Here is a 25,000-nt window from a genome sequence, read left to right as displayed (position 1 = left end):
CTGGCTTCCAGCTCATCTCATCTCTCCTGCTCCATAACCAGCAAGAGGCTCTCTCCGCTGCCTCCCCCATCCTGCGAGCTGCTGTCTTTCTCTCCTTCCCCGTTATTCCCAAAGCTGTGAGCATTCTCCATACCGACTGGGCAGGGAATCCTCTGCAGCCGACCTCGACCGGGAACAGCCATGCCTGCCATCCTTTTCCCCTGCAGTCATTTAAAAGGTCCTGGTATTTAGCACTTTTCCTTTCAAAGGCTTGGTCGCAACCTTCTTCCCATGGGACTGTGAGTTCAATAAGAATTATCTTCTTTGCCTCTTCAGACCACAGCACCACATCCGGTCTCAGGGTTGTTTGTACAACCTGGGGGAACTGCAGCCTTCCTCCCAGGTCTACTTTCATATCCCAAGACCGTGCCATTTGCAGTAGGCTCTTCCTTGCTGTTACTGTGGTTGGTGGCTTTTCTCTCTCCCTCACAAACTGGATGGATTTTGTTTTCCCTTGGGGTTGCTGTTTCTTGCATCTCTGCTGCTCCAAGGTGTTAGCCAGTGTCATGAGCACCTTGTCATGACGCCATCTGTATCTCCCTTGGGTGAGTGCTGTTTTGCACCCTGACAGAATGTGTGCCATGGTACCCTTCTGCCCGCAAAGCTTGCATAGTGGATCCCCTCTCATGCCCCATCTGTGCAAGTTTGTTGGAGTCGGGAGTGTGTCATACACTGATCTCAGCAAGAAAGAGATGCGGAATGGTTCCAGCTTCCACAGATCTGCCCATGTGATCTTTCTCTTAGGGAGGTCCCATTTGGTCCAAGCTCCCTGGGACGCTAGTTCCACTGCTCTTGATATTCGACCTTCCTCTTCCAGGTTTCGTACTTTCTCCTGGACCATAGCTCTTCTTTCCCTGGGTTCTGCCTTACTCCATTGTTGGACATGGGAAGTTCCAAGACCCTGTCTCCCTGTGCACGGCATCCCTATGATGTCACGTAGCCTCAATATGCTCTCAACTTGTGCAACAGTTGTGTCAGCTGCCCACTTGCGTCCTGATCTTGTAGTGACGCCTGCGTGTCTGACTTGTTCGTCCTGGGTGTCTCTGTATGTCATTAAGACTCTGCACTTTGCTACCTTGAATTCCTCCACCACGGATGACAAGGGAAGCTGGAGCTGTCCTGATCTTATGTATACATATATATACATACATACATATATATCTATATATACATATATATATATACATATATATACACACACACATATATATATATATATATATATATATATATGTGTGTGTATATATTACATACACACACAGAACTGTTTTTAATTGAACTTTTATGTAAAGGACAGTTTATAATTGGATAATTTCAAAAAAAAAAAAAAAAAAAAAAATGGTCCATCGCTAATTCTCTAATATATTTTGCTACTAAAACAGTATACATTGTATTTTTTTTTTTTTAAAGTATTAAAAAAAATCCACAACTGTCAAGTTTATTTATTAAATTTTTACAAAACGTAATAATTCATTAAACAATTGAAGCAGTACAATACGACCAAGAGTGAGAGTAAAAAGAAAAAAGAAAAAAAACAAGATTTTGTCCGGAACCGCCCTCTTTTAAACATAACCGTCCATTCTGCCTTCATAAAAGAGTTGATATTTCTACAGTACGGAGCAGCAAAACAACAAATAAATAGAAAGTTGACACTTAAAAAGACAAACAAGCAACAGTCTGTTCCCTGAAAAGTTTGTTTCGATGACAAAAGAACAAAGACGGTCAGAAAAAAACAAGCAGCAGCGACAAGCCAAATGTGGATTGTAACAAAACAAAAAACATGAACAAGTTGTTTGTTCTGCAACGTAAATATGAAATCATCACATGACGCAACGTTCAAAAACTCCTCACGAAATGTCGTACTTTTATTTGCATGAACCAGATCGTTCATTTTTAGGATGAGTCCAATCTAAGACATGATTAACTTAATAACATGAATGTACTTTATTGCAAGATACAACTTTATTACCGGGCTGCATCTATAGTCTGTTAGTCCACTTCAATCCTGAGTATATTCTGGCTCTGTGACTTCAATGTGGCCCACGCTTATTCTGGATCACTCTTCATTTAGTCTGCTTTCATCCAGTTGATATCTGGCTAGAGTCTGTACTTAAGATCCTTTATTTACCCATCATCATTATAGCTTTGTAGACTTTATCGGGTAGACCAGATAAATCCTGTGCTCAATTACCTGAGCTGGTTAGTCTAGTTCAAGGGTCACCAACCTTTTTGAAACCAAGAGCTACTTCTTGGGTACTGATTAATGCGAAGGGCTACCAGTTTGATACACACTTAAATGAATTGCCAGAAATAAATGTGTATATATGTAAAAAAAATGGGAAATTCTGTCGTTCATTTTTTTTCCTTTTACGGAAGTTTTTTTGTAGAGAATAAATGAAAAAAAAAAACACTTAATTGAATGGGTTAAAAGAGGAGAAAACAGGAAAAAAATGATTACATTTTGAAACATAGTTTATCTTCAATTTTGACTCTTTAAAATTCAAACGAAAAAAAGAAGGGAAAATCCAGCTAATCGGAATCTTTTTGAAAAAAAAAATAAAAAAATTATGGAACATCATTAGTAATTTTTCCTGATTAAGATTAATTTTAGAATTTTGATGACATGTTTTAAGTAGGTTAAAATCAAATCTGCACTTTGTTAGAATATATAAAAAATTGGACCAAGCTATATTTCTAACAAAGACAAATCATTATTTCTTCTAGATTTTCCAGAACAAACATTTTTAAAAGAAATTCAAACGACTTTAAAATAAGATTTGAAATTTATTCTAAAGATTTTTTAGATTTGCCAGAATATTTTTTGGGGAATTTTAATTACAAGTTTGAAGAAATATTTCACAAATATTCTTCGTCGAAAAAACAGAAGCTAAAATGAAAAATTAAATTAAAATGTATTTATTATTCTTTACAATTAAAAAAATAATTTTACTTGAACATTGATTTAAATTGTCAGGAAAGAAGAGGAAGGGATTTAAAAGATTAAAAATGATTTTAGGATTTTTAAACAAAAGTACCTTTTTATCTTTTAAATTCCTTCCTCTTCTTTCCTGACAATTTAAATCAATGTTCAAGTAAAATTATTTTTTTTCTAGCAAGCTGGTCTCGCTTTGCTCAACATTTTAATTCTGAGACAAAACTCAAATAGAATTTGAAAATCCAAGAAAATATTTTAAAGATTTAGTCTTCACCTGTTTAAATAAATTCATTAATTTTTTTTACTTTGCTTCTTATAACTTTCAAAAAGACAATTTTAGAGAAAAAATACAACTTTAAAAATGATTTTAGGATTTTTAAACAAAAGTACCTTCTTAAGTTGTATTTTTTCTCTAAAATTGTCTTTCTGAAAGTTATAAGAAGCAAAGTAAAAAAATAAATGAATTTATTTAAACAAGTGAAGACCAAGTCTTTAAAATATTTTCTTGGATTGTCAAATTCTATTTGAGTTTTGTCTCTCTTAGAATTAAAAATGTCAAGCAAAGCGAGACCAGCTGGCTAGTAAATAAATACAATTTAAAAAATCGAGGCAGCTCACTGGTAAGTGCTGCTATTTGAGCTATTTTTAGAACAGGCTAGTGGGCGACTCATCTGGTCCTTACGGGCGACCTGGTGCCCGCGGGCACCGCGCTGGTGACCCCTGGTCTAGTTGAACCCTCCGAATCTAATCTAGGCATTCTTGTGACATTCCAGATTATAATGAAATGAATCATGTGTGTAACCTGGGACTACAATCTGCTTTAATCCTAAACTTTACTACATGGAGGCTCGTTTGTGTCTTCATTAGCAAAACTTTCTTTGGACGCTGAATTTATGTCACGGAATTCTGTTTGAATTTTGTGAACTGAATCAAATGATGATGAAAATTTTATTCATCAAAAATGATGTTTGGTAAAATCCAGTGCTTAAAAATTCAAACAGTCTTTAGAATTCATCCATCCATTTTTACCGCTTGTCCCTCTCGGGGTCAGTGTGTATAAAAATTTGTGTAAAATAATTCAGTGGAGAAATATTAGTTATATACTTTTTTTTTCACACATTGTATTTTAACAAAGGGACTTTTTGAATATTACATTTTTTACACTGAAATTTTAATCACGGAGTTTGAAAAAAGGGAATTTTTTTATACACTTAAATTTTACACACTCATTTTTAAACACTGATTTATTTTATGTTCGAATTTTAAGCGCTGAGTTTTTTTATGTTGAATTTGTCTACACTTAAATTTTTTAAAAACTGAATTTTTAAACAGTGTATTTCAAAAACATTTTTAAACAGAATTTTTTTATGCTGAATTTTTAAAAACAGAATTTTTTATGTTAAATTTGTTTACACTTAATTTTTTAGACACTGAATTTTTAAACAGTGTATTTCACGAAACATTTTTAAATACTCAACTTTTTTATGCTAAATTTTTAAGCACTGATTTTTTAGACACTGATTTTTTGTTGTTAAATTTGTTTACATTTTTTAACAGAATTTTTTTATGCTGAATTTCTATACGCTGATTTTTTTCTTTAAATTTGTTTACACTTAAATTTTTTAGACACTGAATTTTTAAACAGTGTATTTTAAGAAACATCAATTTAAACACTCAATTTTTTTATGCTGAATTTTTAAGCATTGAATTTTTATACACTGATATTTTTTTGTTAAATTTGTTTACATTTTTAAACAGAATTTTTTTATGCTGAATTTCTATACACTGAATTTTTATACACTGAATTTTTTTTGTTAAATTTGTTTACACTTAAATTTTTTAGACACTGAATTTTTAAACAGTGTATTTTGAGAAACAACATTTTTAAACACTCAATTTTTTTATGCTAAATTTCTAAGCACTGATTTTTTATACATCGATTTTTTTTGTTAAATTTGTTTACATCTTTAAACACAGAATTCTTTTATGCTGAATTTTTAAGCACTGAATTTTTAGACACTGATTTTTTTTTGTTAAGTTTGTTTACATTTTTAAACAGAATTTTTTTATGCTGCATTTCTATACGCTGAATTTTTATACACTGAATTTTTTTGTTAAATTTGTTTACACATTTTTTAGACACTGATTTTTTAAACAGTGTATTTTGAGAAACAACATTTTTAAACACTCAATTTTTTATGCTGAATTTTTAAGCACTGAATTTTTATACACTGATTTTTTTGTTAAACTTGTTTACACTTAAATTTTTTAGACACAGAATTTTTAAACAGTGTATTTTGAGAAACATTTTTAAACACTCAATTTTCTTATGCTGAATTTTTATTCACTGAATTTTTTTGTTAAATTTGTTTACATTTTTAAACACAGAATTTTTTTATGCTGAATTTCTATACGCTGAATTTTTTTTACACTGAATTTTTTTGTTAAATTTGTTTACACTTACATTTTTTAGACACTGAATTTTTAAACAGTGTATTTTAAGAAACATCATTTTTAAACAATTTTTTATGCTGAATTTTTAAGCACTGAATTTTTATACACTGATTTTTTTTTTAAACTTGTATACACTTAAATTTTTTAGACACAGAATTTTTAAACAGTGTATTTTACAAGCATCATTTTTGAAACACTCATTTTTTTACGCATAATTTTTAAACATTTTAACGCTGAATTTTTTTAAGCACTGAATTTACATACAGTGAATTTTAACCATCTGAATTTCTAAGCACTACATTTCTTTATATATAATTTTTTTTAATTTTATTTTTTTTAGACACTGAATTTTAAAACATTGTATTTTAACAAATATAATATTTTTACACACTGAATTTTAAAACAAAAAAATATTTTTAACATACATTTTGCTCACAATATTACATCTAATACCAACTGTCAGCATAGTTTGATGTAAAAAATATTTTTTTTATTTTTATTTTTCACAAAATTCAAAGAGAAAAAATGAAGTTACATACAAATGAAGCGTCCAAAGAAAGCTTCGCTAACAAAGACAAAAATTAACTTCCATAATTGTACTTCAAATATGTGCTCAAACAGTTTTTAATTCCAGTCTGCATATTTTGTGTTCTTAAAGGGGAGATTTTTGGGGTGAATTTTGTCTGTATGTAAGACAGGAACACATGCTTTTCTTTTTTTAATGCATTCTAAAGAGTAAAATATGGCTAGTACATGGTGGCTAACACTATTCCACCCATAAAGCCTTTTAAAAAACATCCAAAAAGCGCCAACAATACATGTCGTGACCTGAATATTAACCAATTATTAGAGATATTGTTATTATGTCTGCATTCTAAATCCTGCCTCTCACCTGGATGGTAGAAAGTTGTGGACATAAAACGAGAAGTTGGTCAACTTTTGACATCCAACTTAGACCTGGAGATGGCCAGAAAGCCACAAAAAGACACTTTTTCCATTGAACCCTTTGTGAGGATCATGATTCATTCTTTAACTAAGCGGGAAGATATAAACATCCCATCAGTCGACATCCCAATGAGAGCAGACATTATACAGTAGGTGATTGTTTTATTATGTTCGTAGTTTATATTTCTTGTTTAGCACTTAGCAATACTGCTACCTGATGCTATAGTGTTTCACTAAAGCTGGATCTTCTTAGCGCTCAGCTTCTAAAACTTGTAGCTCATCCTCCTTATGTTCAGGCTCAAAAATAGAAGGTTCTGATTAGTCATTTGTCCAGTGTTGTCATGATTAGTAGTGTTGTTGTTGAAGGGAATAGCGGATGCATCTGGGAAACTAATGCGCCGCTGTAAAAATGGTGTGTTTGAAAATTAAATTTGTTAAAACTTATCCATTTCCTACCGCTTGTCCCTCCCGGGGTCAGTGCGTGTAAAAATTATGTATAAAATAATTCAGTGGATAAATATTTGTTATATACTTCTTTTTCCACACACTGTATTTTAACAAACATCATTTTTAAACACTGGGTTTTCTTTAGCCTGAAATTTTATACCCTGAATTTTAACAAACTGAATTTTTCAGCAAATAATTTGTTTATACTGCTACATGATGCTATAGTTTCACTAATGCTGGATCTTAGCACTCAGATTCTAAAACTTGTAGCTCATCCTCCTTATGTTCAGGCTCAAAAATATAAGAAGCAAATGCATCTGTGAAACTAATGCGCCGCTGTAAAAATGGTGTGTTTGAAAATTAAATTTGTTAAAATACGTTGTTTGGAATTCATCCATTTTCTACCGTTTGTCCCTGTCAGGGTCAATGCGTATAAAAATTAGGAATAAAATAATTCAGTGGATAAATATTTGTTATATACTTCTTTTTCCACACCCTGTATTTTAACAAAGATCATTTTTAACACTGGGTTTTCTTTATGGTGAAATTTTATACCCTGAATTTTAACAAACTGAATTTTTCAGCAAATAATTTGTTTATACTGCTACATGATGCTATAGTTTCACTAATGCTGGATCTTAGCACTCAGATTCTAAAACCTGTAGCTCATCCTCCTTATGTTCAGGCTCAAAAATATAAGAAGCGGATGCTTCTGTGAAACGAATGCGCCGCTGTAAAAATGGTGTGTTCGAAAATGTAATTTCTTATAATACAGTGTTTTGAATTCATCCATTTTCTACCGCTTGTCCCTCCCGGGGTCAGTGCGTGTAAAAATTATGTATAAAATAATTCAGTGGATAAATATTTGTTATATACTTCTTTTTCCACACGCTGTATTTTACAACAAACATCATTTTTAAACCCTGGGTTTTCTTTATGCTGAAATTTTATACCCTGAATTTTAACAAACTGAATTTTTCAGCAAAGAATTTGTTTATACTGCTACATGATGCTATAGAGTTTCACTAATGCTGGATCTTAGCACTCAGATTCTAAAACTTGTAGCTCATCCTCCTTATATTCAGGCCCGAAAATATAAGCAGCGGATGCTTCTGGGAAATTAATACGCCGCTGTAAAAATTGTGTTTAAAAATTCCTATTTCTTAAAATACAGAGTGTTGAATTCAACCATTCATCCATTTTGTACCACTTGTCCCTTTCGGGGTCAGTGCGTATGAAAATTAAGTATAAAAGAATTCAGTGGATAAATATTTGTTATATACTTTTTTCCACACTGTATTTTAACAAAACATGGGTTTTCTTTACGCTAAAATGTTATACCCTGAATTTTAAGAAACTGAATTTTCCAACAAATAATTTGCTTGTACTGCTACTCCAGCTGGATCTTAGCACTCAGCTTCTAAAACTTGTAGCTCATCCTCCTTATATTCAGGCTCGAAAATATAAGCAGCGGATGCTTCTGTGAAATTAATACGCCGCTGTAAAAATTGTGTTTAAAAATTCCTATTTCTTAAAATACAGAGTTTTGAATTCAACCATTCATCCATTTTGTACCACTTGTCCCTTTCGGGGTCAGTGCGTATGAAAATTAAGTATAAAAGAATTCAGTGGATAAATATTTATTTATATACTTTTTTTCCACACTGTATTTTAACAAAACATGGGTTTTCTTTACGCTAAAATGTTATACCCTGAATTTTAAGAAACTGAATTTTCCAACTATTCATTTGTTTATACTGCTACTAAACTGAATCTTAGCACTCAGCTTTTAAAACTTGTAGCTCATCCTCCTTATATTCAGGCTCAAAAATATAAGCAGCGGATGCTTCTGTGAAATTAATACGCCGCTGTAAAAATTGGGTTTGAAAATTCCCATTTCTTAAAATACAGAGTTTTGAATTCAACCATTCATCCATTTTGTACCACTTGTCCCTTTCGGGGTCAGTGCGTATGAAAATTAAGTATAAAAGAATTCAGTGGATAAATATTTATTTATATACTTTTTTTCCACACTGTATTTTAACAAAACATGGGTTTTCTTTACGCTAAAATGTTATACCCTGAATTTTAAGAAACTGAATTTTCCAACTATTCATTTGTTTATACTGCTACTAAACTGAATCTTAGCACTCAGCTTTTAAAACTTGTAGCTCATCCTCCTTATATTCAGGCTCAAAAATATAAGCAGCGGATGCTTCTGTGAAATTAATACGCCGCTGTAAAAATTGGGTTTGAAAATTCCCATTTCTTAAAATACAGAGTTTTGAATTCAACCATTCATCCATTTTGTACCACTTGTCCCTTTCGGGGTCAGTGCGTATGAAAATTAAGTATAAAAGAATTCAGTGGATAAATATTTATTTATATACTTTTTTTCCACACTGTATTTTAACAAAACATGGGTTTTCTTTACGCTAAAATGTTATACCCTGAATTTTAAGAAACTGAATTTTCCAACAATTATTTTGCTTATACTGCTACTCCAGCTGGATCTTAGCACTCAGCTTTTAAAACTTGTAGCTCATCCTCCTTATATTCAGGCTCAAAAATATAAGCAGCGGATGCTTCTGTGAAATTAATACGCCGCTGTAAAAATTGGGTTTGAAAATTCCCATTTCTTAAAATACAGAGTTTTGAATTCAACCATTCATCCATTTTGTACCACTTGTCCCTTTCGGGGTCAGTGCGTATGAAAATTAAGTATAAAAGAATTCAGTGGATAAATATTTATTTATATACTTTTTTTCCACACTGTATTTTAACAAAACATGGGTTTTCTTTACGCTAAAATGTTATACCCTGAATTTTAAGAAACTGAATTTTCCAACAATTATTTTGCTTATACTGCTACTCCAGCTGGATCTTAGCACTCAGCTTTTAAAACTTGTAGCTCATCCTCCTTATATTCAGGCTCAAAAATATAAGCAGCGGATGCTTCTGTGAAATTAATACGCCGCTGTAAAAATTGGGTTTGAAAATTCCCATTTCTTAAAATACAGAGTTTTGAATTCAACCATTCATCCATTTTGTACCACTTGTCCCTTTCGGGGTCAGTGCGTATGAAAATTAAGTATAAAAGAATTCAGTGGATAAATATTTATTTATATACTTTTTTTCCACACTGTATTTTAACAAAACATGGGTTTTCTTTACGCTAAAATGTTATACCCTGAATTTTAAGAAACTGAATTTTCCAACTATTCATTTGTTTATACTGCTACTAAACTGAATCTTAGCACTCAGCTTCTAAAACTTGTAGCTCATCCTCCTTATATTCAGGCTCAAAAATTTAAGCAGCGGATGCTTCTGTGAAATTAATGCGCCGCTGTAAAAATTGTGTTCAAAAATTCCTATTTCTTAAAATACAGAGTTTTGAATTCAACCATTCATCCATTTTGTACCACTTGTCCCTTTCGGGGTCAGTGCGTATGAAAATTAACTATGAAAGAATTCATTGGATAAATATTTGTTATATACTTTTTTCCACACTGTATTTTAACAAAACATGGGTTTTCTTTACGCTAAAATGTTATACCCTGAATTTTAAGAAACTGAATTTTCCAACAATTATTTTGCTTATACTGCTACTCCAGCTGGATCTTAGCACTCAGCTTTTAAAACCTGTAGCTCATCCTCCTTATGTTCAGGCTCAAAAATATAAGAAGCGGATGCTTCTGTGAAACGAATGCGCCGCTGTAAAAATGGTGTGTTCAAAAATGTAATTTCTTATAATACAGTGTTTTGAATTCATCCATTTTCTACCGCTTGTGCCTCCCGGGGTCAGTGCCTGTAAAAATTATGTATAAAATAATTCAGTGGATAAATATTTGTTATATACTTCTTTTTCCACACGCTGTATTTTACAACAAACATCATTTTTAAACCCTGGGTTTTCTTTATGCTGAAATTTTATACCCTGAATTTTAACAAACTGAATTTTTCAGCAAAGAATTTGTTTATACTGCTACATGATGCTATAGAGTTTCACTAATGCTGGATCTTAGCACTCAGATTCTAAAACTTGTAGCTCATCCTCCTTATATTCAGGCTCAAAAATATAAGCAGCGGATGCTTCTGGGAAATTAATACGCCGCTGTAAAAATTGTGTTTAAAAATTCCTATTTCTTAAAATACAGAGTGTTGAATTCAACCATTCATCCATTTTGTACCACTTGTCCCTTTCGGGGTCAGTGCTTATGAAAATTAAGTATAAAAGAATTCAGTGGATAAATATTTATTTATATACTTTTTTTCCACACTGTATTTTAACAAAACATGGGTTTTCTTTACGCTAAAATGTTATACCCTGAATTTTAAGAAACTGAATTTTCCAACAATTATTTTGCTTATACTGCTACTCCAGCTGGATCTTAGCACTCAGCTTTTAAAACTTGTAGCTCATCCTCCTTATATTCAGGCTCAAAAATATAAGCAGCGGATGCTTCTGTGAAATTAATACGCCGCTGTAAAAATTGGGTTTAAAAATTCCCATTTCTTAAAATACAGAGTTTTGAATTCAACCATTCATCCATTTTGTACCACTTGTTCTTTTCGGGTTCAGTGCGTATGAAAATTAAGTATAAAATGATTCAGTGGATAAATATTTGTTATATACTTTTTTCCACACTGTATTTTAACAAAACATGGGTTTTCTTTACGCTAAAATGTTATACCCTGAATTTTAAGACACTGAATTTTCCAACAATTTTTTTGCTTATACTGCTACTCCAGCTGGATCTTAGCACTCAGCTTCTAAAACTTGTAGCTCATCCTCCTTATATTCAGGCTCAAAAATATAAGCGGCGGATGCTTCTGTAAAATGAATGCGCCGCCGTATGCTTAAAATGAGCAAAGTACGTAAACATTACATGTTATTATGAAAGTTACAACATTAGATAACTACTTACAATGAGTATATAAATCAATAATGGAGGTTTTTGGATGTTTTTAGAGCGCTTTATAGGCAGAATATGGCGACTCCCTTTGGCTCTATTGTTAGCTGACTTCTGCTAGTGTTTCTTTACGATTTAGAATGCATGAAAAAAAGAAAAAGATATGCGCCCGTTGCCCGTTCCCCCTATGAAACCAGAGTGAATATTAGTCCCAGACTTTGTGAGGTCTGAGCAAGTGAAGAGTGCGTGCTGCAAGAAGCCAGACGCGAGTCATGAGTCAGCGGCCTGTGGACTAGGACCTGACCTGATGCTGCCGTGGAGGAGGTGGGTGGAGGACAAATCAAGTCTGCTCCTCACTTATTGCTGCAAAGTCCTTCTTGTTCTGCTTGCTTTCAGAGCGGATTCCTTGGGATGTTTCCAAGTGCCTGGAGTGGACGGAGGGGGCGGAGCATGCCGAGAAGGCGGCAGGCGAGGGCGAGGAGGCCCGCAGCAGGTAAAGTCCCACCCGCGGCTGACGGAGGAGTCGGCGGGCACGCCCGCTGCCGCCTCCGAGGAGATAAAAGGGCCGTCACTCACGTGGAAGTGGAAGAAGGCCGCAGGGTGCCGATGGTCCCGGCAGGTCAGAAGGTCCTGGCAGGTGCGCCGGAGCTGGGCCGGACCCGTTGGGCAGCAGTTGGCTGGGAGGACGTCCTTCTGATGCGCGGGGACGGGGGCGGGGCAGCCGGACGGCTTCTGAGGTCGTCCGTCGCCACAGCGCCCCGTCAGCAGGTCTTCATCTGGACACAAGGGCACCAGTCATCACAGTGGTGGCTCGCTACATCGACACTTCACCTTTCATTTCACTTCAAAGCAAATCCTTTCTAAAGCTGACATGTTGCTGCTTACCATACATTCTGGACAATAAATTGCTACTTTTTTTCCCCTACGCTTATAAAAAGGTGCGGCTAATCCAAGGCTGTCAAACTGGGTTTCATTGAGGGCCACATTGCAGTTATGCTTGCCCTCAGAGGACTGCGTTTAACAGTGATAGATATATATATATATTATATATATATATGTACTTTCCTGCAGGCGGGCCAGGAAAGTACCCGTACTCTTTTACTACACTTGTCTTGCTGAAATAAGCAGGGGCGTCCATGATAACGTTGCTTGGATGACAACATATGTTGCTCCAAAACCTGTATGGACCATTCAGCATTAATGGTGCCTTCACAGATGTGTAAGTTACCCATGCCTTGGGCACTAATACACCCCCATACCATCACAGATGCTGGCTTTTGAACTTTGCGCCTATAACAATCCGAATGGTTATTTTCCTCTTTGTTCTGGAGGACACCACGTCCACAGTTTCCAAAAATAATTTGAAATGTGGACTCGTCAGACCACAGAACACTTTTCCACTTTACAAAGTCCATCTTAGGTGAGCTCGGGCCCAGCATAGCCAGCGGCATTTCAGGATATTGTTGATAAATGGGTTTGGCTTTGCATAGTAGAGTTTTAACCTTCACTTACAGATGTAGCGACCAACTGTAGTTACTGACAGTGGTTTTATGAAGTGTTCCTGAGCCCATGTGGTGATATCCTTTACACACGGATGTCAGTTTTTGATGCGGTACCGCCTGAGGGAATCAAAAGTCCGTAATATCATCGCTTACGTGCATTGATTTCTCCAGATTCTCTAAACTTTTTGATGATTTTACGGACCGTAGATGGTAAAATCCCTAAATTCCTTGCAATAGCTCGTTGAGAAATGTTGTTCTAAAACTGTTTGACAATTTGCTTACAAAGTGGTGACCCTCGCCCCATCCTTGTTTGTGAATGACTTAGCATTTCATGGAAGCTGCTTTTATACCCAATCATGGCACCCACCTGTTCCCAATTAGCCTGCACACCTGTGGGATGTTCCAAATAAGTGTTTGATGAGCATTCCTCAACTTTATCAGTATTTATTGCCAACTTTCCCAACTTCTTTGTCACGTGTTGCTGGCATCCAATTCTAAAGTTAATGATTATTTGCAAAAAAAAAAAAAATGTTTATCAGTTTGAACATCAAATATGTTGTCTTTGTAGTGCATTCAACTGAATATGGTTTGATAATGATTTGCAAATCATTGTATTCTGTTTATATTTACATCTAAGACAATTTCCCAACTCATATGGAAACGGGGTTTGTACTTTCATTTCCTCTCATATTAAAGCAATACAAAAACCAGTAATTTTTAAAGTGTGGCGACTTTTATTTTATTTTGTAGTAGCATCGACTTCCTCCCAGTCAACTTCTCTTGTTTTCACTTGATCAAAGTACACTGGGAGTCTGATAAAAATCACTTTTTATTTTAACAGTCAGCTGCAAAACTGCAGTGTAAACAAAACAATCTTATTTACTAAACCGTCCCATGTGTGATGTCTGTAAAAAAGTTTTTTTAATGCATATTTGTACATGATATCATGATGTAATCAAGCCAGCGTCGTTAGCGTTAGCTAATGCTAACACGTCTACAAGTGTCTTTGTTAGTATTATTAACTTAAAATGTCATTCATTCTCTTTGTATTGTTTCAGTTTCACAAATTCCTAAGTAAATTCAGCCCTTAAAAACAACAAGAAAATAATTCTAAAAATTAATAATTTCAGGCTATTTCCATGCAACCAGAAGTTGTTTACGGGTAATTTTAGGTCATTTGTTTGTAGTTTGACGTTCGTTTAGGTTTTAAGGAAAATACATTTTAGAGTTACGCCATATAATGAGCCGGATACTCCACAATTCAGCTCAGATTGCATCTTAAAAAGATCGACTGAAATGAGTGAAGTAATAGAAAACAGCTGATTTAGCAAAAATAACAAAGGGAAACAAGACAGAATGGAATGAAGGAATGAATGCCATTCCATATAAAAATGGCCACTGCCTCTTTTTTTTTTACCTGCAGGTGCAACCTTAACATGGCTTTAAGTGAAAGCGGGGAGTCCTTCTGCGCCGAGGTCGACCCTCCTCCTCTGGTGTGGAAAAGGTGGGAGCCATGCATGCATGCACACAGACATAAAAACAAGACAGGACACATGACTGAAGGGAACAAATGCAAAAAATGATTGAGAACAGAAGATGATTCCAAACTTAAGAGATAAACCAGGTGACCAAAGTAAAAATGTAACATGGAAAATATACATCGTGTAAGTCAGGGGTGTCCAAACTTTTTCCCCACAGGGTCGCACACGGAAAAATTTAAGCATGCGGGGGCTATTCTGATATTTTTCATTTTCAAACCATAACAAAATATATGGATTTTTTTTTTTTTATCCTTTGGGCTCCTGGGGAGCATAGAGGGTTTCAGTCACTAAAATGTTAAAAATAAGTCAAATTATTGTTATTTTTTATTTAATGCTTACAGTAAATCTCTATATCAACTTGAGGTTGATATAAAATAAAACAAATAAGGTTTTATGCCTTTTCTGTCAGACAACTTGGTTTTTTTTATAGTAAAACTGAAATATGCAGTATTTAGATGGATAGATAGATATCAGAATCAGACATACTTTATCAAAACAGTACTTTATTGATTCCTTCATGAGAGTTCCTTTATTTAGCAATCAAAGCCCTCAAAGATCAATAATGCAGGACACCATTGATTTGAATTATTTAATATTTTTGAGTAATCACAGTGCAAAGTTAAATAAAATCCTATTAAATATATTTGAGATCCAAAAGATTCCCCACTCATAAAGTGATACATTTTTATTAGTTTTTTTTTTAAACTTTTAACACTTAAATTTCAAAATTTGTAGTCAGCTGGAGGCGTGTCTTAATGAAATTAAACAATGGATGTCCGCTAACTTTTTGCAACTCAACGCCAATAAAACGGAAATGCTGATTATCGGTCCTGCTAGACACCGACCTCTATTTAATGATACAACTCTAACATTTGACAACCAAACAATTAAACAAGGCGAGACGGTAAAGAATCTGGGTGTTATCTTCGACCCAACTCTCTCCTTTGAGCCACACATTAAAAGCGTTACTAAAACGGCCTTCTTTCATCTCCGTAATATCGCTAAAATTCGCTCCATTCTGTCCACTAAAGACGCTGAGATCATTATCCATGCGTTTGTTACGTCTCGTCTCGATTACTGTAACGTATTATTTTCGGGTCTCCCCATGTCTAGCATTAAAAGATTACAGTTGGTACAAAATGCGGCTGCTAGACTTTTGATAAGAACAAGAAAGTTTGATCACATTACGCCTATACTGGCTCACCTGCACTGGCTTCCTGTGCACTTAAGATGTGACTTTAAGGTTTTACTACTTACGTATAAAATACTACACGGTCTAGCTCCATCCTATCTTGCCGATTGTATTGTACCATATGTCCCGGCAAGAAATCTGCGTTCAAAGGACTCCGGCTTATTAGTGATTCCCAAAGCCCCAAAAAAGTCTGCGGGCTATAGAGCGTTTTTATTTCGGGCTCCAGTACTCTGGAATGCCCTCCCGGTAAAAGTTCGAGATGCTACCTCAGTAGAAGCATTTAAGTCTCACCTTAAAACTCATTTGTATACTCTAGCCTTTAAATAGACTCCCTTTTTAGACCAGTTGATCTGCCGTTTCTTTTCTTTTTCTCCTATGTCCCACTCTCCCTTGTGGAGGGGGTCCGGTCCGGTCCGATCCGGTGGCCATGTACTGCTTGCCTGTGTATCGGCTGGGGACATCTCTGCGCTGCTGATCCGCATCCGCTTGGGATGGTTTCCTGCTGGCTCCGCTGTGAACGGGACTCTCGCTGCTGTGTTGGATCCGCTTTTGGACTGGACTCTCGCGACTGTGTTGGATCCATTATGGATTGAACTTTCACAGTATCATGTTAGACCCGCTCGACATCCATTGGTTTCCTCCTCTCCAAGGTTCTCATAGTCATCATTGTCACCGACGTCCCACTGGGTGTGAGTTTTCCTTGCCCATATGTGGGCCTACCGAGGATGTCGTAGTTGTTTGTGCAGCCCTTTGAGACACTAGTGATTTAGGGCTATATAAGTAAACATTGATTGATTGATTGAAAATCAAAACTTCTGATATATCTGTCGATTTTAAGTTTGAGCTATTATTTTGTCTGTTTTATGCCCTTCTGTCAAAACTTTGATGTTTTTATATGGCAACCCCACAACATATGCAATATTATTTCCACATAAAACATTCTAAAGTGATGATTTTTAAGTAATAATTCATTATAATATACATTTTGTGTTCCTTTTTTTTTTTTGAGCAATGAAAAAAAAAAGAAAATAAAGACAAAAGGAAAAAAAAACTGCCTGCATGGCAGTTTTGTGTCAATATTGCCACTTTTTCTCATTAGATTTCACCTCATTCCACTTTTTTTTTTTTTTTTTTTTTTTTTAAATTTTCGCAATACTATAAATTTTGCAATTTTTGCAGAATGTGTGGTGGGCCGGTAAAGGATTAGTTTCGGGCCACAAATGGCCCCCGGGCCTCACTTTGGACACCCCTGGTGTATATCATGTGCAAATGAAAATGTGGCTGACACACAAAGCAGACAATTACTTGCTCACACAAATAGTGGTCTTCCGATATCCTTTGATATCAGAAAAAAATGATGACATTATCGGCTTGCATGTCAAATGTCCAATATACTGTAAGCTGCTACTTTTTTCCTACGCTTTAGACCCTGCGGCTTATAAAACAGCGCAGCCAACACATGGATTTTTCTTTGCTGACGGCCATAATGTTTTGTGTTCTATAAATCCATCCATCCATTTTCTACTGCTTAAATAGTTTACATTTATTACAAGCAGACACTGACAAGGTGTTAAAAGATACTGTTTGTGCTACGGCGCCATCTTTTGGACCAATTCGCTTACTGCAGGTGCTGCGGGGCAAACGTCAACAGTATTTCTTTCTGTTTAGCGCTTTGAACCGGAAGTACAAATGTTGTAAAGTAAAATAAAAAATTTATTAAATTAAACTAAGTAAAACTAGTGATGAAAGGAGGAGAGGTGGCACTCATTTATTGTACTGGTTCTTATGTACAAGAGACAGCCATGACAGTGTAGATGTTTAAAATTAGACTTAGACAAACTTTAATGATCCGCAAGGGAAATTGTTCTTTTATTTATTATCTGTATATATTTATTTATGTCTAATATATATATATAATATTTATATATTTATCGGTTTATTCAAAAGACTCACATCCTATCCTCGTTTCTAAATCTGATGGCAGATGTCATTAAGCAGGGCTAAATTGGGGACCGAAGCAGCATTTTTTTTTAGAGTCCCGGTTTTGCTATATATATTTCACTGGGTTGAGTTTTTCCTTACCCTGATGTGGGATCTGAACCGAGGATGTCGTTGTGGCTTGTGCAGCCCTTTGAGACACTAGTGATTTATGGCTATTTAAATAAGCATTTATACATTGATATTTTTAACTATTGTTAAACAGTTTTTATACTTTTTTAATGACATTTTGATTTCATGGGAAATGTGTTTTTTATGGGAAAAGGATGTCAGACCAGACTCACTTGGCAGAGAGGAAAAGACACGACAGGTATCTATCTCTCTCTTTCAGGTGCACTTGGGGCGGCGTGGCTCGCTTGGTAGAGCGGCCGTGCCAGCATCTTCGATGCTAGTCATTGTTGTGTCCTTCACCCACCTGCTCCCAGTTCCAGTAACACTGCTTTAAATGGGACTTAGATATTTGGTTTCACTATGTAAAAGCGCTTTGAGTCACTAGAGAAACGTGCTATATAAATATATTTCATATTTCACTGTTCCGTCTTATAGCCGTCCATAGCGTTACTACTCGTATGGACTCTTCATTCAAGCAAGGTTTGTAAGTTTTACAATATAACTAAAATAATTCGTACACACTAAATCGTCCCATGTGTGACGTCTGTAAAAGTGTTTCCATGCATATTTGCACGTGCTATCGTAATATAATGAAGCTAGCATTGCAAGCATTAGCTAATACCGTATTTCCTTGAATTGCCGCCGGGGCGCTAATTAATTTAAAACCTTTTCTCACTCCGGCGTTTACCAAAGGCATGCGGTAAATTTAGGCCTGCGCTTACAAATTTAAGTGTGATGTAAGGATACGATCATGAAAAGCACATTTAATTAAAAAAAAAACGTTATTATGGTCTTACTTTTACTTATAAATGAAGTCCATGCGCAGATCCTTCTGATCAAAAGCATCGATAACTTGTTTATAGAAGTCTTCCTTATCTTTATTCAGTTTTAAAAATCTCTCTGTCTCGATTGAGATCTTCTTTTATTACTGAAAGTCCAGTTTAAAAAACTTTTTTATTTTAGATATGTAATCCTCCATGTTAAAAGTGCAAGCTCAGGAAAAAAATGAACCATCGCTGCTCACTCTTGCTGCTTGTTGTCACTTCTTCTGCAGCCGAGTAGTCGCAAGAAGGATCACTAGCGCCCTCTACCACCAGGAGGCGGGAGTCATTTAATGACTCATATTTGACACACGCAGCTACGGTATATTAATAAAACATAGCTGCTTACTGTTCTTTTTAGCATATTCAATAGCTTGGTACCTTTAATCTTACTGAATTGCTCTTAATCTTCTTCCCTTTATGCGATTTCAAATGATTGAAATCAGCCTCTTCCATTTTGAAAATGATGACAGGGGAAGTGTCACTCGTGACGTGACGAGTTTGACCCGGCGGAAATTGTAGACATGCGTTAATAAAAATAATATTTTGCGAAACGAGTTTGACCCGGCGGTAATGCTAAGCATGCGCTAATTATTTTGCGAAACGAGTTTGACCCGGCAGTAATTCAAGGCAGACGCATACTATATACCTGGCGGCTAGTCAAGGAAATACGGTATGTTAACACTTTTACGAGTGTCTGGACTAGTATTGTTAACTTACACTTATTTTTGTATTGTTTCAGTTTCACAAATTCCTCAGTAAATTCACCAAAACGTCAGCTTGAAATGATTGAGTCTGTGTAGCTGATTGCAGCGCTAGCTTGCGCAGCTATTTGCGTCCATGACGATGACTTCTGTTTTGTTTGATCAGCCGTTTTACTGCCGTGTTACAGACACCGCTTGGAAACAATTAAGGCATGCAAATAAACATTTACAAAAATCTTTTTGTGTAAATCAGGGGTCACCAACGTGGTGCCCGCGGGCACCAGGTCGCCCGTAAGGACCAGATGAGTCGCCCGCTGGCCTGTTCTAAAAATAGCTCAAATAGCAGCACTTACCAGTGAGCTGCCTCTATTTATTTTTTTTTTAAATTTATTTACTAGCAAGCTGGTCTCGCTTTGCTTGACATTTTTAATTCTAAGAGAGACAAAACTCAAATAGAATTTGAAAATCAAAGAAAATATTTTAAAGACTTGGTCTTCACTTGTTTAAATAAATTCATTTATTTTTTTACTTTGCTTCTCATAACTTTCAGAAAGACAATTTTAGAGAAAAAATACAACCTTAAAAATGATTTTAAGAATTTTAAACACATATACCTTTTTACCTTTTAAATTTCTTCCTCTTCTTTCCTGACAATTTAAATCAATGTTCAAGTACATTTTTTTTTTTTATTGTAAAGAATAATAACTACATTTTAATTTAATTCTTCATTTTAGCTCCTGTTTTTTCAACAAAGAATATTTGTGAAATATTTCTTCAAACTTATGATTAAAATACAAAAAAATTATTCTGGCATATCTAGAAAATCTGTAGAATCAAATTTAAATCCTATTTCAAAGTCTTTTAAATTTATTTTAAAATTTTTGTTCTGGAAAATCTAGAAGAAATAACGATTTGTCTTTGTCAGAAATATAGCTTTGTCCAATTTGTTATATATTCTAACAAAGTGCAGATTGGATTTTAACCTATTTAAAACATGTCATCAAAAATAGATATTTATTGTGAGAAATCATTAAGGTGATCAGTGTTTCCACAAAGATAAATATCATTAATTTTTAATAATAACATAGAGTTAAAGGTAAATTGAGCTAATTGGCTATTTCTGGCAATTTATTTAAGTGTGTATCAAACTGGTAGCCCTTCGCATTAATCAGTACCCAAGAAGTAGCTATTGGTTTCAAAAAGGTTGGTGACCCCTGGTGTAAATAAATAATTTCACAAAGTATATATCTGCGGCTTATACTCCGGTTCGGCTAATAGATGGACAAATATTTTTTCTGTCTAAAATGTAAAGGGTGTGGCTTACATGCCGGTGCGCATTATATTCCGGAAAATACGCTAAATGCTCCGATAAAGCTGTCTTGCAGTGTGTTTTCTTGTGCAAAGCCAGTTAACATCTAAATCAGGGGTCGGGAACCTTTTTGGCTGAGAGAGCCAAGAATCCGAATATTTTAAAATGTATTCCCGTAAAAGCCATATAATTTTTTTAAAACACTGAACACAACTAAACTCATGCATTTTTAGGTAAGACCAACATTTCTAGAGTACAATAGGTCTCTTATTCTTTGTAATAACATTGTTATTCTGAAGCTAACTGTGGAGGGGGCGTGGCCTGTGGGCCTGCAGCGAAGCAGGGTGTGCCAGGACCGGCCTCGAAATCAGCAACGGGTGCGTAGACAACCCACCTGGGCCTTGTTATCTAATCACCTGTCGCTCTGTTACAAGCAGCAGCCAGGAGGAGAGACAGGATTGGAGCTGGAGCCAGAGTGCGAGCGAGAACGAAAGAGAAAAAGACAATTGCTGGAAAGCAACTGAGAGACTTATTGAAAAATAAAAAAATATCGGAACCCTGAAAAAGGCTTTCATGTCGGTGCTTGGTGGTCTGAAGAACCCCCAGGAGGGCAAGCCCTAAAAAAAATAATTTTTAAAGTGCGGTAGAAAAAGGATGGATGGATTCAAATGCATGAGCATGTTTAATATTTTGAACATTATTTTTAACACTTTGATTACAAGTGGAATTAGTCATTACCTATTGTGTTAAGCAGTGTTAGCTAAGATTTATCTGAGAGCCAGATGCAGTCATCAAAAGAGCCACATCTGGCTCTAGAGCCATAGGTTCCCTACCCCTGATCTAAATGATGTCCAATAAGTACACAAAGTTGGTCTTTTCTTCTATTTGAGTCATTCACAAAAGGTAAACACTGTAAGCTATAGGCTTTTCGGAGCTAGCAGCTACACAACAGCTAAGCAGACATGTGTTATAAGTGACTGTCATTGAACAATATTAAAGTATAAAATAGCACATTTGTCAATAAAACAAGTATCAATAGTTATAGTTGAATATTACTTACACATACAAAGTCTCCAAGGGAGAAAGGTATTACAAAGTATCCAGAAACAAACGTGTCCGCATCATGAGCTAAACTTTGTTATTTTTGTGGTCATTAGGTGTCCCCAAAAAACAATTACAACTTCAACTTCAAGACAGTCTAAGTCCGTTCCAGGCAGTTTTCATACCTACCATTGTTCTCTGTTTGAGGAATTTCCCGTGATCAAGCCTCTTTTTAAGAAAATAATCCAAGTATGTACGATTGAAGCTGCTATCGTTCGGTCAAATATTCCAGACTGATCGTTATCAGCTCACCTCGTTTGTCTAGTTCCATGCTGGAGTGCGGCGGTAAAGGTGGCGCCAGCTTCCCGGAGACTGCGGAACTGCGGGACAACAAGGCGGCAGAATGATTGCTTGCCTCCACGTCGCCAGCGTCCCCGTCCTGGTCTCCTTCGTCCCTGCAGCACAAAACGCAGGAAAGCAGCTCAGTCGGAAGCAACGTTCCCTCTAAGGCAGTGGTCCCCAACCAACGGGCTGTGGCTGTAAGAATTTTTTCTTAAAACAAAAAAAAAAAATTTTTTTTCAATTTAAATCAACATAAAAAAACCACAATATACACTTACAATTAGTGCACCAACCACAAAAACCTCCCTTTTTCATTACCAAAACGTCCCTTTTTCATGACAAAGAAAATTAAAAAAAAAAAAAAAAGGACACCCCCCCAGGGCCGCGGGACAAATTATTAAGCGTTGACCGGTCCGCGGATACAAAAAGGTTGGGGACCACTGCTCTAAGGTACGCGCCTGTGCAAATTGCAAACTGCTCACGCACCCTCTGCGCACGTCAAAACTAGGCCGCGCACAAAATCGAATAAAAAGATAAGCGCATAACAGTGTGCACGTCTGCCGTTGCTCACATGTGCGCCACTGAATGCTCAAAGAGTTTTGGCGTTTGCTCACACATGAAAAATTGGAGGGAAAATTGGTCGGAAGGTTTTCTTATCCATGAGCCTCCAGGATGATGCTTTGTGACCTCGCATCTTCTGGAGTTTCTTAAAAGCACATTTACAGTCGGTTAAGACTGAAATATGGTTATTAACACATCAGATGTGAACATGTTCGGATTTCTGTGGTGGAACTGGAGGAGTAATCGGTTTTACTTGCTGCTTTTTCTACTTTATAATAATCCTTTACTGTATATTAATAATTACTCATAATTTCATGCAGGAATCCCTAATCAATACTGCATAGTAGAGATCGACTGATTATCAGCTAGACCGATTGATTACCGGCGCCAAATAGATGTCATTTTGACGTATGTCGGTGTCACTCGTTTTTTAAATCAATATCTGCCTTTTTCAAAAATATGTTTACAATTACAACATAACTAAATCAGCAGATACAATACGTGCACATATAATATTAGTATTTAGTATTAAAAATATATATAATAATTCACTTTTTCCCTACACTTTGCACCCTGCGGCTTATAAAACGGTGGGGCTAATATATGGATTTTTTTTCGCTGACAGCCACGATGCTAATAGTTTTTAAAAAAAACAAGCGAATAGACTGAAAAGGTGTGTTCTTGTTTGTGCTATGGCGCCACCTTTTGGACTAGTTGGCAGAAATGCTGCTCCGTATTCTAGCCGTCCATAGCGTTCCTACTTGTATTCATTTTTCATTCATCCCTTCAAGCTACTGGCTGTCCAGAGTCGAGACCCAGGATGGACCGCTCGTCGGGACCCAGGATGGACCGCTCGCCTGTGTATCGGTTGGAGACATCTCTACGCTGCTGATCCGCCTCCGCTTGGATGGTTTCCTGTGGACGGGACTCTCGCTGCTGTCTTAGATCCGCTTTGAACTGAACTCTCATGGCTGTGTTGGAGCCACTATGGATTGAACTTTCACAATATCATGTTAGACCCGCTCGACATCCATTGCTTTCGGTCCCCTAGAGGGGGGGGTTGCCCACATTTGAGGTCCTCTCCAAGGTTTCTCATAGTCAGCATTGTCACTGGCGTCCCACTGGGTGTGAATTCTCCCTGCCCACTGGGTGTGAGTTTTCCTTGCCCTTTTGTGGGTTCTTCCGAGGATGTTGTAGTCGTAATGGTTTGTACAGTCCTTTGAAACATTTGTGATTTAGGGCTATATAAATAAACATTGATTGATTAATTCAAGCAATGTTTGTAAGTCTTACAATATAACTAAAACAATTTTTACTTACTAAACCATCCTATGTGTGATGTCAGTAGGAGTCTTTTTATACATATTTGTACATGCTAACATAATGTAATAACGCTAGCGTGGTTATTTTATTTATTTGTGAGCATAATTAACTTACAATGGCATTCTTTTTGTATTGTTTCAGATTCGTAAGATCACCAAAACGTCACCATGGAGTTATTGAGTCTGTTTAGCTGATTGGAGAGCTAGCTTCTGCAGCGAGTGGGTCCATGACCGTGTCTTCTGTTGTGTTTGATCAGCTGTTTTACTGCCGTGTTACAGACACCGTTTGGAAATGAACATTTACAACATTTTTCTGTGTAAATAATTTATTTTAGAACGTTTAATATATGGGAAAAAATTTTTTCCCATATAGTCTGTAGTCTGAAAAATACGTTAGTGAAGTAGATAAATAATAATCGCTTGCTCTGCATGAGGAAATATCCCTTTTAGCTGAGCCCAATTTTCTGTTCATTTATTTCATTGTCATTTCTGTATTATTTAGTTCGCTAACTGCTTCTTTGCTATCACTTTTACCATCATATTTGTACATATCTTATTTACTGATGTTGCTCTATTGTTGTTGTTGTTGTTATTGTTGTGTTTGCGGTTGTTGTGTCTCTGTCTTATCCCACTCTTGTGCCCACAATTTCCCCCTCTGTCTTCCTTTTTTTTCTCTTTCTATCCCCTCCTGCTACAGTCAAATAGAAGTAAGGCAACAAGAGAAATATCCTACACTTCTCTTATGTAAAGTAAATCTGAACAGCCAATATGGACAAGGCATAAAAAAAATAAAAAATACCGTATTTTCTTGAATTGCCGCCGG

At 35.8% G+C, this 25,000-nt stretch overlaps 1 protein-coding gene across 3 annotated transcripts in view; it reads right to left on the bottom strand.

Moving 5' to 3' along the window:
- Positions 1-1,466: 1,466 nt before the first annotated feature.
- The window catches only part of mier2 (mesoderm induction early response 1, family member 2), a 64,295-nt gene continuing 40,761 nt past the window's right edge, over positions 1,467-25,000 (bottom strand). For 2 of the 3 annotated variants that reach the window (XM_061883188.1, XM_061883187.1), the window contains exons 11-12: positions 22,265-22,407; positions 1,467-12,509 (exon numbers count right to left, since the gene is read on the bottom strand). In XM_061883188.1, the coding sequence (XP_061739172.1) occupies positions 12,091-12,509; positions 22,265-22,407 (562 nt within the window). In that variant the 3' untranslated portion in view covers positions 1,467-12,090. Of the gene's footprint in view, positions 12,510-14,652; positions 14,726-22,264; positions 22,408-25,000 lie in introns of all 3 variants that reach the window. The other variant, XM_061883189.1, reaches the window with a different exon arrangement.

Source organism: Nerophis ophidion, linkage group LG22, assembly GCF_033978795.1.
Source record: "Nerophis ophidion isolate RoL-2023_Sa linkage group LG22, RoL_Noph_v1.0, whole genome shotgun sequence".
Lineage (NCBI taxonomy): Eukaryota > Metazoa > Chordata > Actinopteri > Syngnathiformes > Syngnathidae > Nerophis > Nerophis ophidion.
The sequence above is the reverse complement of the archived record's forward strand: the minus strand, read 5'-3'. Positions and strand labels throughout refer to the sequence as shown.